The following is a 21035-nucleotide window of genomic DNA, read 5'->3' as shown; positions in this document are numbered from 1 at the left end:
ATGATGATCTCTTGAAAATTGAAAGGAGTAATGGGATTAGGGGCAGACCAAAAAGAGCATGGGTTGAAGTAGCAAGAAATGATTTAAATGCTCATAATTAGATATGACATTAAACAAAATGGAATGGTCAAACAGGATTCATCATTTATATAACCAACCCCATATGATTGGGATAAGGCTTAGATGATGATAATGAACCAGCTCCAAATAATACATCCAACCAAGAAACCAACTACACATGGGGTGATCCTTATCTACTTAAGAATCAGATCCACATTCGGTAATTCATATTTAGTATACATACATAAAAATGGGTCAGACCATTCTTGGAGGCCCAGTAGATTTAAAGCCTGCATCCTTACTAGTAGTTACTACTCCAAGTCTCTAACCAGATCTAGATCCAAAGCCAACACAAAACCCAACTAGGTGGTTCATTGCAACCCGTCACAAATCCAATCCCCACCTCAAGTCAACCTTATCTTAAAATGCAATGAACATGGATCATATTTTGGACCGAACCAACTTCACTTCAGACTCCTAACAGTAGCTTCCTTTAACTCGATCCACTGTTCTTGGAAGCCATTTGGAGTCAATATAGTTGTCCTTGTTGAAGCTCATCTTGCTTCATGGACAGAAGTAATTAAAACTTAAAACCCAGAACCAGAAAAAACGTTGCCTACAACAGCATCCATGTTCACTAGCTTTCAGTATCAGTTAAGAAATAGAAACAATGCTCACGTAAGTCCAGAACAATATAAGCAATTAAATAGATGAAGTAAGAGGAAAGAAAGACAAACCAAGAAAAGGACTGAAAGTTTTAAATTATGTTAATTGTTTTTTTAAAGCTAGTGGTTGGGATTCATAATTCATTCTCCTAACTATTCTCTGAACACAATAATGATGACAATAAAGGAGACACCTCTGGCATACATGAGTCTGTGCATTACCCATTAGCCCATCTACATAGCTTTCCTTGCATTCAAAGATATTATTGTGTGAGGGGTAGATTCCAGTTTATCCATTAATTTTATTAGAAATTATAATTGGAGGAAGAATCAAGAAACAAGATTAAAAGGACTAAAATACTAGAATACAGACCTAGATCAACTCCTTGTTTTTTTATACAGAAAGAAGGCGACACTTTATACTTAGCTGTCAATGCTAATCAATCCAAGGAGTTGGAGCTAAGAGCCATCTCTTGAATTTTGATAGGTTACATCTCACATAATGCCTATCGGAAGTCGCACCAACCAGCTGATGGGTTCTTAATTATTCTGTACCAATTGGTTATTATGAAATTAAAAGAAGAAACTATAGATCCATTAATTCCTTCATTAGGGAAAACGATCGAACGATTAGAATGCAGATAATCAATTTAAAGGGAAAGAGACACCCAGGATTCGTGTTCAAGCAAGTTGGCCGTGACTTAACAAACTAGGGACAGGACAAGAAGATTAAAGAAAAGGCCATTGTTCTCTACAAGCAATTGAATGACGAAAACCCATTCCAAGACAAAAGTGGTCCAGAATTTATGCTTAACCTGATTTCAACTTTCATCTTTTGATGTTTCGCTTAAGCTAGTACAAGTGTATAACTGTATGAGAGAAACCCCAGCATACAGTAACTGGAACTGAGCTGAGAAAACTTAACCAGTTCAAAAGATAATAGTCTGGAAATTTTCACAAACTCGTGAAGAAAGCTATAGAGATGAAGGGTTGATAAGAAATCATCCACGGAGGCCTGCAGCAATGGATCTGTTGGACCATCTGGTATCTGCCTCCCCATGTTTGAAGGAACAGGGGGCAATCAGTTTAATAACGCTGGCAAGGACCTGAACTTTTTAAAAAAAAAAAACACACATTGAGATCAGCCATCTTAATCAAAGTCATACAAGGTGGAACCAAAGAGTTGATTGTTCTTCAGATTCTACAAGCTCAATTACGTCCAAAGTCCTGAGATTGAATTTCCAAGAAAGTCCATGTTACTAGATCAAATAAATTAAAGGATCACAATCTGGATATGGCTCAACGCTCAAGGTTGGCTTTGCTCTCTTAATATAGTAACCAATGTTACATCAGACTGAGCCATAAAGAAATGCAACTAAGCAAACATTTGTTTAAGTAATTTGGTCCATCAAGACAAACAAAATGGGAATGAGCCCAAAGAAAAGGATGCACAAAGAAAGGAAAAAGGAAGAAGAGAATCTAAAGGCATGGAGTAATTTGTCCTATTTTACATGTTGACAATTATATAAGGATTAGTATAGAATAAACAAAGGTAATACAGTTTCAGTCATACATTATCACCCTTGGAAGCCAAAAACTGTGGACAAAACCCAACAGCAATCTCCTTATCTAACCAAAATCAACAGACTTCTCAGCCTCTCTGTCTGAGACTGAAAGAGGGAATAATAAGCCAAGACAAGAAAAAGGAATAATAAGCAAGCTACCCCAGTATACCCAGGCGCCATGTTGATTAATCCGTATTCAAATTTAAGCAGTCTAGACTCGGTCCTCTTTCATTGGTTGATAGGGGTATACTGAAAAATCGAGAATTTACAGAATTTCCTCAACTGCTGAAAGTATTTCTACGATCTAGTGAATTGGGAGATAGATCAAAATCTGGGTAGGATCAGGAACAGGCCCTAAGAGCACCATCTAACTCAGATTTCTCCATTCCTTCGTCGAACAGCATCTCTTGGTAGCGGCATTCGCGGCTGCAGAACGCCTTCTCACCCCTGAAATATGAGAAAAAAAATGTTAATTTGGAACTCTGTTGATTCAACAACATAGCAGGAGAAAAAGAAAAGGTCACAACTAGATTAACAGTAATCACAGTTCAGTCCTCGTAAAACCATAATCAAAATCATAACCAGAATTAGAACCGAAAAGCATGTTAAAAACTCAACCAGTTGGGATCAATCAATATGAGAATTAATAGTCCACTCTGAACTAAAGATCATAACCATAATGGATAAACTCAAATTAGGTTTGTCTGCATCAACTTAAGTTTCTCTGAGATTTCATAATACCTATAACTCGAGACACTATAAGTCTAACCAAAGCCCATTTATAGCAGGATCATTCTGGATCTGATTAAAGCAAAATTTATATGCAACAAAAGCATATCTGAACAAACCTGTAAATGTAAATGTCTTTCCCCTGTCCAAGATCCTTCTTGCAAGTGTAACAGAAGCTAAGGAAATTCACTGAGGGATAATTTGATCGGTCAGAGGAAAAACAGTTCTCCTTCCTTGATGCAGACAAACCAACAACACCACAGCAACTCTCCACGATGCAGTTATCAAAGATGTGAGTCGTTCTTGGATTAGGCCCATGGGTGATGACACAGGTATAATCCTCTGAAAGCTCCATCTCGCTTGCAGAGAGACAACCTGTGAATATCTTAGGAGAGGCGGGTGCGTCCAGGCCAGAATTTGCTGACCCAAATGCAGATTTCTTTGCCGAAGGAGATACTCCCGGGGAGAAAGGACCCAACTGAGAACTTCGGGTTTTGATACCGAAGTCAGCAGGAGATTTGGGGGATTCGGTGGGAGAAAGTACAGAAGGTGGGAGAGGAGGTATTTGAATCTTCAGCTGTGATCCGAACAGAACCATTCGGCTTTCAGGTTTGGAAAAACTGTTCGTGCTTCTTTCATCACTAAGAGCATCAACAATACCGAGACCAATGCCTCTTGAGTCTAATTTCTCCCACGGGTGTCTGTTCTCCGGACAAGGTTCTGGGGATTTAGCAGTTAATCTATCAGACCAAATAGGGTTACCAAAACCAGAGAATGGTTTAGTGTCAAGTATAGAAGTCGGGCTCATCACAGCTTCGGTTTCAGAAAAGCCCTTTCCAGATAAAGCGGTGAAGAGCCGTGGAGAACTGAAGAAGGGCGAAGTCGGCCTTATGTATTTGCCCTTGGGAGATGGAAGAGAACCATGATCAGCCATAAGAGCTTGCTTACTGGTCATAGCCCTCGATCTCTTCCTTAGCATAACTTCCTCTATCAGAGTCTCGGAAGCCTTAACTTCCTCCTCTGCAGAGCAGAAAAGAACGAAAAAACAAATTAGATTGTTTTTCCTTCCAATAAGAAAGATTCATACAGTGAAAACAACATAATATGAACTTCCGAACTAACCTGAGATAATTTGGGAGCGCACACAGAAGCAAGAACTGAACTTAAAATGTCACCATGGATTAAAGGTGCTGTTTTGCAGACCACATCAAAATGCAGAGGACTGAAGGGAGTAAAATGGATTTTAAAGGTCTTTACTAGATGGCAGAACCATCACCCATCAAATAACCAGAAACAAGAATGGCCCAGGTCTGCTCCATGAGAATTTCTTCTCTACTTCTATAACCTCTTTCAAACAATGTAATAGAACAAGAAAAAAGCTCCCCTGTTCCCCTATATTCTTGATTTTCTCTCTGAATTAGTTCAAGTATTTTCTTCCCCAGTTTTAATGACAAGAATCACTCTCCATCGGAACCCACATAGAAACAAGCTTCACGATCGAAAGATGTGAAGAACAGACGTGAATCGACAAGCAGACAGAAAAAGCTTGTATTTTTATGCTTTCGTTTCTTCTTTCCTTTGCCTTTTATCTCTCCTTCGTTCTTTCCCCAGTATATCAGCAAAAACAGTTCTTAGCTCTACTTTCTACTACTGCTACACAGAAAAAGATTCAAAACCCAGGTGAAGACAAGACCCATAAACAAAAATAGGAACAGAAACGAAAAACCAACATTAAAACAAAAAGCTGAGTGGCACTGCTCCTCCCTCCCCTCTCACTCTCCTTTTCCCCAGTGGATTTTCTTTTCTTCCTCCTCTCTTTCTATCTTTTTCAGCTTTATTTCTTCTCTTTCAGTATCAGTACTGCAGAATCGCCATGGATTTGCAGGGAAAGAAAGACCATCAAACCATACGAAGAAGTGAGAGCTCGTGGTTAAAGGGGTGGCGGACGGACTCGAAGATATAAGGACGCGTGTGCATAGGAATCAGTGGTTTTGGTAAAAACCGCCACTGCTCTCAAAATGGCAGTTTTACCTTGGCGGTTTTAGACAGAAACAGAAGTCTGATGGCTGCGAGCTTTCTTCCCTTCCCTTTCTCTCTCTGGACTCCTTTCGCTTTCTCACCTCTCTCTCTCTCTCTCTCTCTCTCTCTCTCTCTCTGATGCTATTCCTTTTCTCTTCCTCTGTAATTTTTTTCTTTTTTCCCGTTTTTCGCCCTCTCCATTCTCCAGTCACTGAATACGAATATAAACACAACAGACTCGTAGGCTGACGACACGCTACGTCCATTTCGCCGGCCGTACGTCGCCTCTTTAACCTCACATACGAGTTTAACTTTTAACCTCGGTTAAACTGTAGATTCCGGAAGCAAAAACCGACAAAAATACAGCCGTCTAGGTCTATACAACGGCTCCGCTCAGCTGGGCCTTTCTTGATGGGCTCGTACTGTCTTTTGTTCTATTTCTTATTCTATTCTATCTGACCAATTGAATTATCTCTTTTCTTTTATACTTATTCAAAAAATAATAAAATATAAAATACTTGGCTATAAGGTCCAAAAACCAACCGGGTAACGGCCGTTACAGCAGTTAAAATGGCAGTTAGGTATGGCTACTGTTTGACGGGGACCCATCAATCTTCAGTTTATTTCTTTGACTCGATGGAATCAAAGTGGTAGAGACCGGAGAGTTCAAACTTTTCTAGAAAGTTTTCTGTTTGATGTGGAAAGGAGTAGATGATCCGAATTAATGGTTTATCCGAAGACAATTGGACGCAAATGGGTCTAATTTAAACCAGCAACTCTCCGACTACAGTGTAATTGTTCCGTACACGTTTCCTTGATTTCCCGCTGGGTTTGAAGATTGTCTTAATTCTTGCAAGTTTTGAGTTGCGTTTGGATTGTTAGAATTTTGATCATCTAAAATACATGATAACGGAAGGACTTTGACTAATCAAACCCCCCACCAATTTTCATAAATACTAAGAATAAAAACCATTCATAAAGTATGATTCTATTAATGCTTGTTTGACCAAATCATATAGTATGATTAAATGTCGCCCTAATTATAATTGATTATCACCTTTATGACATTGGTTCATTGATTACAATTTTTTCGGGTGCTAATTATAATTGATTATCACCTTTACGACATTGGTTCATTGATTACAAGGTTTTCGGGTATAATGTCTTTTCGATTTGAACCCTAATTAATATCCAAGGATATTAATTTTTGAATTACTTAGCTTAAATCGTTGATTGAGCTTGTAAAGAAAATTTTTGCACTAAAATCAATAAACATCATTAATGGCCTTATCAGTGGTTGAAAGTTGTAACTTGATTCCACATATCTGTTGACGTGGCAGTTATTCTTATTTTTAAAACCAAAGTGGGTGTTTGGCATAAAAAACGGTGCCATATAAGCATCATATAGAAAAAGCGGTGTTTCAGACCATACCTTGGAAATTTGGAAAGTGTATGAAAAAACGTTAAATTTGATGTTTTCTCGAAAAACAGCTCATTGTTGCCAGCGATGCAACGATATGGTATCATTTTGGACATTTGATAATATGACCAATGCTAAAAATGGTTCTATAACACTGACACCAAACACAATCAGTGTTGTTTTCCCAAAAAACAACATATGTGGCAGCACCGCTTTCAAACAAAAAAGAAAACGGTGCTTACAACTCACACATGCCCATCAACATTTTTATGAAAAAACGTTGTGATGTTCCTAGTAAATCAACCATTGGGATAAGATTCATTTTAATGTTTTCCCTAATACTAAGGTGTTTATTTACTATTCTACTTATGTGGCACCTAATGGCGCCTAACCATCAATAAACAATAGGAAAACACTTACCAACCACTTTTCATCGGTTATGAAGACAAATCAAATACAAATATATTTTTTTTTTAATAAACTGAAGCCATACCAAACATCCCCTAGGTTAAAATGTTGATACCTAAAACACCATGGTACCAAAAACTAATATCAACTTCCACTATAGCAAATTGTCTAACAGGGTGGCAACTGGTCATATGGACCTGACCTAGACCATATTCAAAAATAAATTTTGCAATGTAGACCATAGTTAGTGGATAAGCATAGAGAATTGAGTATGGTATAGAAACGGTGTGTATTTACTTTCAAGAATAAAAAACACAATACAGGTTCGACTATGATGTCAGAAAAAAATTATTATAAATCAACTGATAACATAAAAGTGGTAATTATTAACTAATCAGGTGGTATTCATCAAAATTGAAAGGGATTGGTTTGTTAAAGCTCTTTTAATTGGCTTCATAGATTTATCCTAAAAATTAAGCTAAATAAACATGGTATAATAAGATTAATTAAAAATGAATACATGTTTAATAATTTATATTTTAAGATATAGAATAAAAAGGTTTGGTACATTTTACATATGTACAATCTATTAAAAATATGCTTATTTACAAGATAATCATATATTATAAAGGCATATTAAAGTATTCTCATTTTTCTCGTATTTTAGAAATCAATATCATTCTAAATCATTATGATGTTCGGTCAAAAATTAAAAAATGGTTATGACAATGTACGATATTTACTATTATCGGGGCACGATTGTTAGGATGTTGGTCCTCATGGAGTGATTTCAATTTTAGTGCTTTTTGGGAATGAAATCACTTATTGTGAGTTCCTTGGCATAAACTACCTCATTTTTAAGTGGACCCCATATGTTCAAAAAAGGGAGAATGACTGATCAGCCCAGGGTCAGAATTTGTAGGTCCAAAGTACAGTTGGGGTGGATGCCAACTCATTATTGATACCAATTCACACGTGGGCATTGGTGTGTAGAATGGAGGTTTTGACCTTTCGAATGTTTATAGATTTTCGGTGGAAATTAGAAATCTGCATTGGGCCTGTCCGTACTTCTCCATTTAAAAAAAGGGTAAGCTTTTCTCTTTTTTCAATAAATTAAAAAGGGGGAAGTATAAGAGAGGGAAATTCATCATTTAGTTTCAAAAACATCCCCATCTTCAAAGCCAAGGAAATATTCTGCATTGAAAACGGGATTATTTCATTTTGATTCTAAGGCTCAGTTTGGAAGGAGTATAAATACAAATATGTACAGTGCAAATACATATAAAATACAAGGTTTTGCACTCTACAAAATTGTATTTATACTCCTTCCAAACTGAGCTTAAAAATCATTTTCCGGTTCAACACAAAAAACATGTTATTAGTTGTGTATTTATTTTCTGTTTTCAAAACTGAAACAAAAAATATGTTCTTGAATCTAATTTCAAAAACATGTTTTCATTTGATTGTTCAACTTCATACTCCAAAAAATCATATAATTTCTATACTAAAAATTGTTTTTGTTTTAAAAACCAATATTTTGTTGGTTTCAAAAATATATACTGTTTTTTGAAACAAAACCAACTTATTTTTCCTTTTGAAAACAAAAACAGAATTCAAAAACATGTCTTTATTTTTTTGATGATGTGGCAATTTCAAAAACAAATGAAAACAAAAACACTTGTGTTGTAGAACACCCCCTAAATAACGAATTTTTATTAGTTGATTTTTTAAGATAGTAAGGTAAGAGGAATTGATTCTTCAAACTCATTTTCTCAAGCATCACTCCAAGGCCCTGTTCACTTTTCGATAAATTACTTACTCGGGTAAGTGCATTTGCCGATGTTCTTTTATTTCCTAGGTAAATAAGGCAATGGCCATTTTAACCAAAGAAATTCATTATTAAAAGGGGCATTTTTGTCCCATTCAAGTGTTGGTAATTTTCCCCTTATGTGGGGAAGTTATTTACTCACCTAGAAGATGGATATCACTTTCCTGGGTAAATGATACCCAGAAAAATAAACTTTCCTTAGTCCCCACATAAAACTGAAAAAAGAAACGGGATTCTTGGTCAGTGGGAACCAAAATCCCATTGACCAACTTTCCCTCCTCTCAAAATCCAAATAAAGAACACCCCCAAAGATTATTTGGAATGAAAATAAGGAGGGTGATCATTTTCATCCTGACCCCCCAAAAACTTAGATGCTCATCAACATCCCTTAAAAAGTGGAGGTGGGATCAAATCCTCGTAATTGTAGGCCCTCTATGGGGTATCACATCAGTGCCCCACACAACACGCCCCACATATACATCTCAGTGTGCATTGGGAAACAGAACATCTCCCTTGTCATTGGGAGATGCTCCCATTACACGGTTGGGATGTGCTGAGGTCTGATGTGAACTTCCTCTATGGTGAATTGGTGATCTTGGATATGCTGTGCAGAAATGTTGTGTGTACACCTTGAACATTACACTACAGTTGCACATTGGGAACATATTCAGGTTGGGTTGAGTTTTTAAGTTAGGTTCAGGTTAGTCGGGTTGACCTGACTTCTCTACTTTTGTCAAATATTTTAGAAATTATTTCTTTTAAACTTTATTTTTTACATATAATACACATGTATACATGTTTAAATAGATAAATATATATATACATACATACAACTTACAACAAAAAAACATGTATATTCAAGTCAGGGCCTCAACCCTAAAGTTATGTTTGATTTGAAGGAAAATATAGGAAAAAGAAGGGAAAGACAAGAAAACCTATATAGGATTTGTAAAAGCTTCCATACCTTTTCCCTACTTTTTCCTTTAAACCAAACACAGCCTAAACCAACTCCAAGTTAAGTCAAGTAGATTTGAATTAGGTTTCAGCTAACCCAATCCTAAGTTGCAGACCTATTCCCCATAAATGACAACATACAAGTTTGGATGTTATCGCTGTACAGTTATAGTATCCTATGCATGGTGCATATACATCATCTGCACTCCTTTGTGATAAGCCAGCGGATCTCGTGTGCACCCTAATCTATCCACACCCCTTAATCTCCCTTTAATGTATCTCATGTTAATAAAAAGTGTACACAATTTTATACACCATCAATATCTTCTTGTTTTTGCATAAGCAGACATCTTGTAGATATGATTCTCAATTTCTTCTTGTTAAGCTTAAATTTATGATGCCGGAATGGTGCCACTTTTTTGATACCCGTTGATTAGAGGTGTCCATAGCCCGGCACGGCCCAACGAATTTGGATTGATCCGGTACGATTATGTGAGTCATGCTGAGTTTAGGGTTTTAGATTTACGGGCCAATACAGTACGATATAAGCCAGTCCGCAGCTTAATCCAATACAGCCTGATACGACTCATATATATTATTTATATATTTATATATTTATATTTACACCTCTACCATTGATTGGTTTTAAGTTTTTCCGGTGGCAAGTCGAACCTCACAAACACAGCCTCATTAATGAAATTCTTTAAAAACTTTTCCTCAACAATTTTATGAAATTCGACTTTTGTTTCTCTTTTATTTTCTATCTAACCAAACACATCCTAATTAATAATCAATACGTGAGTATTACGGTAATACGGTGACCCTCATGACTCATGTAAAGGACAGAAATCAGAAATCAGAATCATTCATGTTTGACGGACAAACTCACAATAATTGCTACTGGCCACTGCTAGGCTTAGCCGACGAACGTCGGTCGGAGTCGGAGGCTCAGAGCTTCAGACTCTCAGAGAAGTGAGAACCGCGTCGAGTCGAAAACTTCTAGGAAGATTAAGTTAGTTGGCGGTGGGGATCCACCAACGAACGGTGGGAAGTTCACGGACTCTCTCCTGTAGAACACGTACACGTCATTATCAAAGTCCACAATACCCCATCGCCTACGTTAAGTGGGTCCCACTTTAAACTGCAGTTCTGGACCGACGATTCAGACGCATCAGTCATGGGGCCCATAGCCCCCCCCACTCCTCCTCCTAAGTACTAAGCTTCTTGTTCTTTCGTCACAACCTACAGCTACTCTTTCGGTCTTTCCTTTTTCTTATCATATATATATACTTCATTTCCCACCCCATTTTTCACTGTATCATTTTGACACCAATCGGACGGATATCACGGTTCCACGATCTAAGAAACTATTTCTGACAAATGAGGAATACTGCATGATAACAACGCCAATAGAACAGAAGCTATTGTTGGTCCTATCTTTTTATCTCGGTCTAGTGTTATTTTTTTTTCCCGATCCCGAAACCGCTTTCACCTTTTTTAACCTTTCCACTGCACGCGCGTGCTATCGTATTCGCAGGCATTACACGTGTTGCATAGTTTCTACGGCCAAGATTCGAAATTCTCGATCTCCGCCCGGCCCAGAACACGAGTCTGATCTTCGCCGTACACGTGGGTGACATTTGAGCGTATTAAATTCCTCCCCCGTAAGACCGTCAAATCAGAGGGCCCACCCGCATGGATTTTTTCATTGAAGTTCGAAATAAATAAAGGACCAAAATGGGAATAAAATAAGGACTGTTCAAAAGACGAGAACTGTTACCCGTCTCGGAGACAGAGATTAAAGAGCCTTTAATTTATTTTATTTATTTAATTAACGATTTATTTATTTCTTAATAATTATTTACCCTTTTTTCTTCAATAATTGCCTATAAAAGAACAAAAGGGTAATGATGCCTCTAATTTTCTTATTAGGGGTTGGGTCCATATTGTCATTAAAAGGAGTTTAATTACCAACGAAAAGATATGATTACGCTTTTAATTGTTTTCCATAGGTCCCCTAAACCCTAGTTATAGTCATTACCCCTCCCCCCCACCCCTCCACCACCACAAAAAGAGAAACCCTAATTAGAGTCAACCCCCCCCCCCCCTCCCCCACCCCCCCCAAAAAAAGAAAATAAAAACCTTGATTGGAGGAGTATTACACAAACAAACAAAAAAAAAAAAAACCCTAGTTGGAGAAAGATGAAATTGATGACATGATCATCTAGAACTCAAATGAGATTAACCCTAGTTTTGCACAATAACCCACCCAACTAAACTAGGGTTAGGTTTTATTTAATCCCTGATTACACAAAACACAAGTTTGCACTTTACAGGAGGCTATGCAATTACAACTTACAAGCAAGCTCCAATTGGAAGACTGATACATCCTACGTGTCATGCCTTGTTAAGTTGTGCCAGCATCTCTCATCCTTGTTGCTTAAGATCTTTTAAATCTTGATGAAGATGTATAAGTAGTTAATTTAATAAGTCCATGGCAAAAGCAGATGGTATCATTTACAGTAGGTCTTCATTGCTTCTATTTTACTTTTTCAATCTTTATAAGTTTATTTCTATTAAAAAAATAAGGGATAATAGTTTATAAGGGCAATTTTTGGGGTTTAATATCAATAAAAATAATATTTAAAAAAAATAAAAAATAGGTTAAGTTTTTAAAATAATATCAATAAAAGGAAAAAATATTGTTCATCATCTTCTTCTTGCCATTTGTTCATCAGCGCCATCGTCCGCCGCCGTTTGCCACCACCATTCGCTACCACCCCCGCCTCTGTCTCCGACAACGTTGCCAGAGGTGGCGATGGCGGCACTGGTGGTCATTTCTCTGCCCAATGCCTACAGTCGCCTTTGCCTTTGGCCACCGCCACCGCCACCTTTGCCTTCGGCCGCCTCCGGCAATGAGGCAGAGATGGGCAAAGGCGGCGACGAATGGCGGTAGCAGGTGGTGGCGGGCGACGGCAGACGGCAGTGTTGATGAACAAATGGCAAGAAGAAGATGATGATCAATGTTTTTGCCCTTTATTGATATTATTTTTAAAAAGTTAACCTATTTTTTAAATTTTTTTAAAAATATTGCTTTTATTGATATTAAACCCCAAAAGTTGCCATTATATACTATTACCCCAAATAATAATCTTTATAAGTTGATTATTGATTATCATTAGCTTAGTTTAAACTTTAGAGGGGGAGAGAGAGAGAAACATGAGATAGTGGACTAGCGGGCTGTGGGGTTGGGTACTCCAATCCAAATCATGCTATGCTAGTACAGTACTGCATTAGGCTATATTAGATCAAATTCTCCATTTTACCCTCTTCGGTCTGAGTAATTTGGTGGGACCCATCTGATGAAATCACGAGCACATTTGGTTGGATGTTTGGATACATAGAGAAGATCAGGCGACATGGGAAAGGGAATGCCATTTGAAGAGAAGAAAAACCTGAATAGGGAAAAATGGGAAATGGTGGACTAAGTCTAAACTCTTTATTTTTCGAGTTTCTTTTCCATGCATTGTCCTCCCAAGTTTCACACCCAATCCCCTGGTTTTTCTCTTGTTTTCCTTGTTTGTTTCCCATTTTGGATTATAATACACATGAACTTCATTGGTAATTCTTAGCAAAAGATAATTGGCAATTAAGATCGACTAATTAAACCTAATGATTTTGTTTTTTGATGGCTATCTTCATTTATGCCTCGTAATCTGTACTTGGTGAAGACTGAAAACTCGAGGGTTTCTGGGTTCATGATTCTTTGTCCACATGAAGCCGATTTTCCTGAAATACTTCAAACAGCGACATATTTTAGAAATGCAATTTGAGGGGATATTCTTGGTAATGACAGCATGGTGAATGGACTGATTGTAGAAGACAAAATAAATCATCTACAAACTACATCATCCCTGAGTGGGGCTTCCTAGAATTATTTGCCAAACAAGAAATGGAGGCACCCAAACAAATTAACAAACCCATTTGAAGGTGGAGCAAGTGGTGTGGCAGTTAACACTACCAAGGCAAAACCCTAACTAGAGAACATGATATCAACCACTGTTAGGGCCTGAATGGTTGAAATTTGGAGTAAATGTGGACAAGTTTCTAATATTTAATAATGTGCTTCCTGAAACCCTAAGCCTAGTTGGAGTAAGTGGGGTTCTGGACTTTCCACGGGTGATGTAACCCTAGTTTTAGAGCCACACAGTCATGTATATTTCTTTTCTCAATGATGTATTGAACTTTATATTATAACAAAATGAACTAAGATAGGGAAGAAGACCCATTTCCTGTGCCGTTTGTGGGAGGTGGGGTCTCCTTATTTGGGCCCATTTCCCTTTCTTGTGGTTCATTTCATTGGTGATGCTACTTGTCCCCTGGAGAAGACTTGGAAAATGAACGTGAAGAATTGTAAGCCAGTTTCAAACCGATGTGTAATTATTCAAACTATGGCCCCAACACTGGGGCCTACATCTGATCTATCCCTTGTTGCTGCCACGTCATTACCAATTAGGATGACCCCATGATAGGACTTTGTTATAACGAGTCCATGGAAAGATTTTGATGAGACTGGGAAGTAGACACTATCCCCACCAGAAGCACTTTTGAAGATTAACTCGTTACCACAAACCCTACTTTGGGTTAAAGTGTTAGATTACATCCTTCCTTAATTACCATGGATTTCAAGAGTGGAATTGGAACCCAAATTCACCTCTTTTCAATTTCCACATATTTCACATGTTACCACTTTATGGGTTTTAGATAATGCCAAGATCAGAGGTTTTGTACTAGTATATTTTCTGCAAGTTTCTCATTTTCACAAGGCATCATTCTTAGAGATTTGATTGAAAAGAAAAATGAGAGAGAGGTAAAAAGAAAAAGAAAAAGAACAAAGAAAAGAATTATCTTTATTTGAGAGAATGTGGGTCAATTTTACTTTTACTCTCTACAGTTATATTCTACTTTCTCTGCTTTTTAGGGAGAAAATAGAAGAGATCAAAGAGAAAATTTACCCTCTTATTTTGTCTCAGCTTTCTTTTCACTTTTGGTTTCCCTTGTCATCTTTTTGTATTTTCTTTCTCTTTATTTCTTTTCTTTTTTGCAACCAAAAGTTACAGAATTGTGATGCAAAATTCCAGACCACTCTGTTTCTTTCTCCAGTTTCATGGTTTTAGGTTGTGTTTGGATTTGGGGAAATGAAAGTGGAAGTGATTCCACCCTTCAATGGACCAAGTGAAAAATGGATGACTAGCCCCCCATAATATGGCACTAGTATCAAGATTCCACTCAGCCCTACTTCCTACAATTCTACCCAAAACAACAAATCCTGAAAACTGTAAAAATGTATAAATCTTTTCACTGTTTTATGTTTCTACCCCAGTCTAAACACAGCCCAAAGGATTTTGATTCATTGATGTTCCCTTTAATCCATCAACTTGGCATGCACTTAACACCCAAATCGAATCTTACTAATCTTGTTTCCACCCTTAGCCTAATACTTCAGCCTAAGTTGCTTTTGGACCATTTTCGTTGATTTGGATCTGATTCATTTGAATTTAATTGAGCCCAGATTATTTGAAATTTAAGTGATAAATCCCCTGATCATTTGGAATTCTGCTAAGACAAATACAGAGCTTTAAAGCTAGACTTTCATGTTTTGCCAAATTCCACCAGCACTGAAATGGACCCAAAACACAGAAAATTTACGAAGTTGAGAATTTCGATTCCTACCATCAATTTCAATCCATATCCAGTCCACCCTTCCCATGACTCCTCCAAATAGCTGGATCCAGCATTAGATAATGGTCTTTACTAAACGATGGATCCCTCACAAGGGGCTTCTTTAATATGTCATATCGACATCCACTGAACACCCATACCAATCCCAGCATTGGAAATTACATTGTCTAACACCAATCTAGAGGTTGAGACTTGAAAGTGGCAATTCAGTGCAAGGACTTGTTGAATTGTGATTCTAGTTTTAAATGTGATAGAAAGCTACATTACAAATTTATGATATGGTTAAATGGTCCTTTTTAGCCTTAAATTCGAGTTTTTCACTGTCAAAGCAATTTTGTAGATGGTGTTTGTAATGACTGCAATTTTTTGTTGGGGTGTCGCTGTTTCGCTTCAATTAGAACGCAATAAAAAAATCTCGACTCGACAAGCCTGGAGAATGCAGGTTCAAGTCTGAGAGTGGCCACTTTGTATAAGAGAAAAAATGTCAAAGATCCTAAATTGCTGAGACCACTATTGAGGAATGGCCTTCTATTTTGTCTCACGGTGCAACGACTCTAGATCTTCTGCTCACGAGAACTCTGTCCACCTCTACCCACAACACACTACCCTCCCATGAATTGAAAACATCTCCCCATTCATAATATTATGCAGAGGATGAGATATTTTTCATGTATGACTGCAATAAACATGAACAGAATTTGTGTGGGCAAGAGATCCAGACTCCATGGCAACACCATAACCCTAAACACAATATTTATGCTATGAACCTGTTTGGTTGGGAAAATGTTGATGAGGTGTTCAAACTGTTTTGCTTTTGTTGTTGGAAAACATTGCTGGGATCAGAAAAGTGTTAAGATATTTCACTTTTCAATGTGCCACATCACTGATTGTGGAAATGTCAAAATGTCGTTTACATAACAACACAAAAAGATCAAAGGGCCTTGTTGTGTTTGACGGCTTATGCAGCAATGTGGCAACTTAAAAAGAAAGAATGACCAGAAAACTGAAAAAGCACAGCCATTCCAAACACTGCCCTAGTTATTCATTATGTCATTGTTCCTTGAGAAATTGACTTAACATTGACATTCATTGAAGGACTAATTTTCATTAATAATTATATCAAGTCTGGTACAAGTCCAAGAAGAAGAAGGTTTGTAACACCCAAATTATATCAAAAGTGATGGCGTCCACCTAACAAGGACAACCTGAATAAAAATTGCAAGAATGGAAAATCTAAGATTAATCATCGATTGCCAAAATTGTAGCTTTCACCAAAAACCTAATAAATTGTACCTTATTTAATCTCGATTCATGGAGTCTCTGTTCCTTCTTTGCTGTTCAGTTGATACCTAATCAATCTCAAATTCTCAATTGTAAAAAACTTTTATACAATGAATGACCTTTTGCATTCATCCCTGCCACCACAAACCCACATAACTGAATCTAGTGTTGGGGGGATGCCATATGCTAGACCCAATTAGGGTTTAGGGTTTAGAGAGATATTAAAAACTAAACCCATAGTATCAACACCAAACCCAATTAGGAGGGTCAATGGTAGCAGGGATGCTCTGTTGATTTATTGACATTCAATATGCTCCTACTATAGTCATAGTCGGATGAAAGCATCCAACCACCTCTTTGATTCTAAACTAAAGCCCTAAACCTTAAAATTTTTAAACCCTTAAATTCTAAAGTTAGTGTACAAAATGGCTTTAACTGAAAATGTGTCCTTCAAGACCATGTTCTTATTGTTCGCAGAGTCCTTTGTTGCCTTGCATTGAAAATATCTCCCCATAAAATATATATATATATATAAGTACAGAGACATTCCCAATACATGACTATAAAAGACTATAAGAACAGTGTTAGCACGGTCTTATGAGAATCGAATCCGATCTCGTCTTTCAACTGTACAGGAGCCGAGTATTTTCCTGAGAACCTATTCTTCAACAGGTTTAAACGTGTGCTTCCTTACAGAAAAATGGTATGATGTCCATGGTGGTTGTAAGGGAAGAGTGATTTCTTCTGCTGCTCTCCCCCTCCTTCATTATTTGCATCCATCTCTGAGAAGATTATGGCTGTTGTAGTTGCCCAAGTTGGTTGGACTTTTCAATTACGTATTCTATTTCATTGGGACCCATTGGAGTTGAAAATCATATCCTCCCATAACTGACCTCATCACATTTCATTCCCCCTATCCAACTTTAATAAACAAAGTGACCGTTGTTATGCATTGAAAAAGAGGAAATTTTATTACTCTCCTGACTCCTTAGTGTTGAATATTACTTTAGCAGATAAACAACTTATTTTGTTGGGTAGCTCAGATTGAATTAGAAATTAAAGGAGGAGGAACAAGCTAAAATTTTTTGTTCTTATTTTATTATTATTTTTTTTAACATTCTATTAGACCTTCCATCCTCCAATTCATCAGAATGCCGCATGCTAAATTTGCATGTTATACGCAATTGAAATGGGGAGTTTCTATGGAAAGGGAAATAGAATAAACAAGTAATTATATGGCTTTTGAAATATTATATATTGTAATTCTATATTTATACTTATACCCATCTTTACTTTTATACTTGCATATAATGTATGGATTTGTTCATCATGATGATAACCATAATATTCACATATTACAGTCCAATGATATTTTCAGTCTTAGCATCGAGAAATAAAAACTATAAAAATATTTATTTTGAATAGTGTACTCAGGGGCTGAACCAAGTATTTCCCCCCGCCCCCAAAACTTTTTATTAAAATAATTATTTATATAGTTAGTAGCTAAAACGTAATAAAGTGGGTCCAACTCTAAAAATTAAAAAAAAAATGTTTATTTTTTCTTTAAAAAAATCTATAATAGATTCAAGCCTTCCTACCCCATTTCCCTCCAAACCCTACATCTTCTACTCCTTATGTCATTTTCTTGTTTAACTTAGCCCCCCGCCCCCCCCCCAAAAAAAAAAGAAAAACCTTTTTATTAAAATAATTATTTATATAGTTAGCAACTAAAACTTAATAAAGTGGGTCCTTGGCCCCTCAAAACTTGAACTAAAATGTTAAGTATCATTCTCTAGTGTTCTTCCAACTCTAAAAATAATAAAAAAAAGTTTATTTTTTCTTTAAAAAAGATCTATAATAGACTCAAACCTTCCTACCCCATTTCCCTCCAAACCCTACATCTTCTACTCCATATGTCATTTTCTTGTTTAACTTAGCCCCCCTCCAAAAGAAAAATTCTTGGCTCCCCCTCTGGATGTATATTCCTCAAAAGAATTTTCCCATAAGGTATTATTATGCATTACTGAATCATGAACTGCTACTGTCTATATTATATAAAGCAGACACATATTTGTCTTGGTTTCAGTACAACTCATAAAAGTTAAATCCAAATACTATACATAGCACATGCTCTTACGCTAGTAATGATTAGGAGTTTAGGACGGAAGTTTGAGCAAGTAAAGCGGACTAACATTGTTACCATTGGCATCGAATCCCTCATTCACCACCCACAAGTTTAACCATCAGGATCAAAAAAAGAAACAAAGAAAGGAGGCATTTGGCATGATTTTAGAGAAATAATTCTGATGAATTTTGTGATTTTAAGAAACATTTCCAAGTTTTCACATAAGAAAACTGTTAGAATTAATTCTTTAATTTGGGCTTAAAATCCATTCTTCACATAGTGAACCTTGGAGCAAATTTTTAATTAAACACAGCCCTATCACCACATATGAAGTAATTGGTGAGAGGTGGTATTTAATATTAATGCCTATATTTGAGTTATTCAACAACATACATCATTCCTCAACACTAAAAGCTTACCACATTTCCCTTTTTTTACCATTTTTTCCCTTAAACCTGATTCTCACAAATTTGCTATATGCCATGCTGTGGCCTGCTTTATGGATGGATACTACCATCTACTGTCTTAATTATGCACGTCAATATATTTTATATCTCAAAAAGTTGCAATCAAATCAAAGCCTCAGTGCCGTGTCCAAACAACTTATAAAACGCAAACGGTTCTCTCTCCAACTCCTCCAATATAAGTTGCTCACCCTCTTCCCAATCAATCATGCTCTGGATCTCTGGTTCCCTTCAATGCTTCGGCCTTATCTCAATCCAATTCAATCACTAGTCTCTTTTGGATGCATGGGACCATGGACATATGCCTTTCACCCTGAGTGGAATAACGCAAAAACAAGTAGTGGTGGCATAGCTTGGGTTTGTCATTTAGTGGCAGGTGTCAAATTCTGATTGAAGCCAACTAATGGGGACCTCTTCATTTGTCCCCTACTCTTCTTCTTTCTTTAGTGACTGACCCCACCTCTCCGACCCATTTATGCATCCCCTTTTGTCGTGCCACGTGTCATGGGATGATTGACAGGATTTACTGTTGGCTTGTGCCATATGTCAAGCCCATTGACTCACTAGCCACATGGCCACTTCCTTTCAAGCTTTGATTGAGAGAGAGGTGGGTATATGGCATTTATTCATCATGTCTTTGATTATCCTAGTAGGATGAAATAGACCCCTTGAATGAAGTAAACAACTTAAATAAGGCATATACTACCGCTCTACTTCCATGCATCCACTTGTTCCACTTATAGTGCACCACGTGGCCTGATCAGAAGACGTCCATGAGTAGTCATAGTCTCCTGATGTTCTCCTATTATGACCAACTCAAGGTTTGAGAAGTCGGAATTGTGACATGCAAGGAAATAGGTAGATATGTCATATGTGCTTTTTTAAAGATTCCAGCCCTGCTTTAATGATGTTTCTGACCATTGAAAGGAGTAGCCGAAAAATGCTAATAGTAATAGTAATAGATGAAGATGCCCATGGTTTTTATTTCCTCCCTACCTTTAGAGAAAAGATAAAAAAATTTTGAAAAAAAAAAGGCAAAATTCGGAAACAATGATATCTTTCACAGAAAAAGCTTGATGGTGATATGAAACTAATTTAGAGGAAAATGGGTCCAAAGACCACCGTTTTTCAGATTACAGACTCATGTCAGTGTTATCAAATGTCACCTTAGTATTAACATGAGATTAAAAAAAAAATAACAAAAATTAAATAATAATAAAGGAGAGGAGGATAGAGAAGTTGGAGAAGAACAAAAGGCCATCATGGGCTGGTCTGTCTGTTGGGACTGATCAACTGCTAGGTTGCCTAAAAGTACATTAACTGGGTCCAGTTGACGAGGACAATACCCCACCTCTACTGTGTTATCAACTTATCATTTTCTAAGATTGCACAGGGTTTATGAGGGTGGTTATATGTTTAGCATTCTGAATACCGAGAAAACTTGTAACCAATCAGGTGGTATTTATCAAAATTCACCGAGGTAGGGAGATTGATTGGTCAAAACTCTTCTCATATCATATATTTCCAGCAACATAGATTCTTTTTATATGTGTATTACATCCATAACTTACATTTTCCAAAGATTATATATTTATAAGAAAATGAAAAAAAAACATGAATAATTTGATTTGAATTCTTTATATAATTGGGGTGGAACCACATCCAAACCTTATCTAATTATTGAAAATTGAAACACAAATATGGATTTGGCCGATCCTGTTCTGTAGTGTGCTCATTTGTAAATTGATCTAAACCAGTAGTTTAATCTTCAATTC

At 36.9% G+C, this 21035-nt stretch overlaps 1 protein-coding gene across 1 annotated transcript; it reads right to left on the bottom strand.

Moving 5' to 3' along the window:
• Positions 1-2213: 2213 nt before the first annotated feature.
• LOC104598615 (FCS-Like Zinc finger 8) lies at positions 2214-5239 on the bottom strand. The gene is made up of 3 exons (XM_010260773.3): positions 4142-5239; positions 3139-4039; positions 2214-2737 (listed from the first exon to the last, which is right to left on the bottom strand). The coding sequence occupies exons 2-3, from the start codon at positions 3996-3998 to the stop codon at positions 2632-2634; spliced, it is 966 nt and encodes a 321-aa protein (XP_010259075.1). The 5' UTR covers positions 3999-4039; positions 4142-5239; the 3' UTR covers positions 2214-2631.
• Positions 5240-21035: the final 15796 nt, after the last annotated feature.

Source organism: Nelumbo nucifera, chromosome 6 (assembly GCF_055504915.1).
Source record: "Nelumbo nucifera cultivar China Antique chromosome 6, China Antique-T2T, whole genome shotgun sequence".
In the NCBI taxonomy this organism is placed as follows: domain Eukaryota; kingdom Viridiplantae; phylum Streptophyta; class Magnoliopsida; order Proteales; family Nelumbonaceae; genus Nelumbo; species Nelumbo nucifera.
The sequence above is the reverse complement of the archived record's forward strand: the minus strand, read 5'-3'. Positions and strand labels throughout refer to the sequence as shown.

What these genes read in the sequence shown, in the direction of transcription:
- LOC104598615 (XM_010260773.3), bottom strand. Translation starts at nt 3,998, where the DNA reads ATGCTAAGGAAGAGATCGAGGGCTATGACCAGTAAGCAAGCTCTTATG. An exon ending in AAAGACATTTACATTTACAG is followed by an intron (nt 2,738 to 3,138) that starts GTTTGTTCAGAT and finishes CTCATATTTCAG; the next exon opens with GGGTGAGAAGGCGTTCTGCA.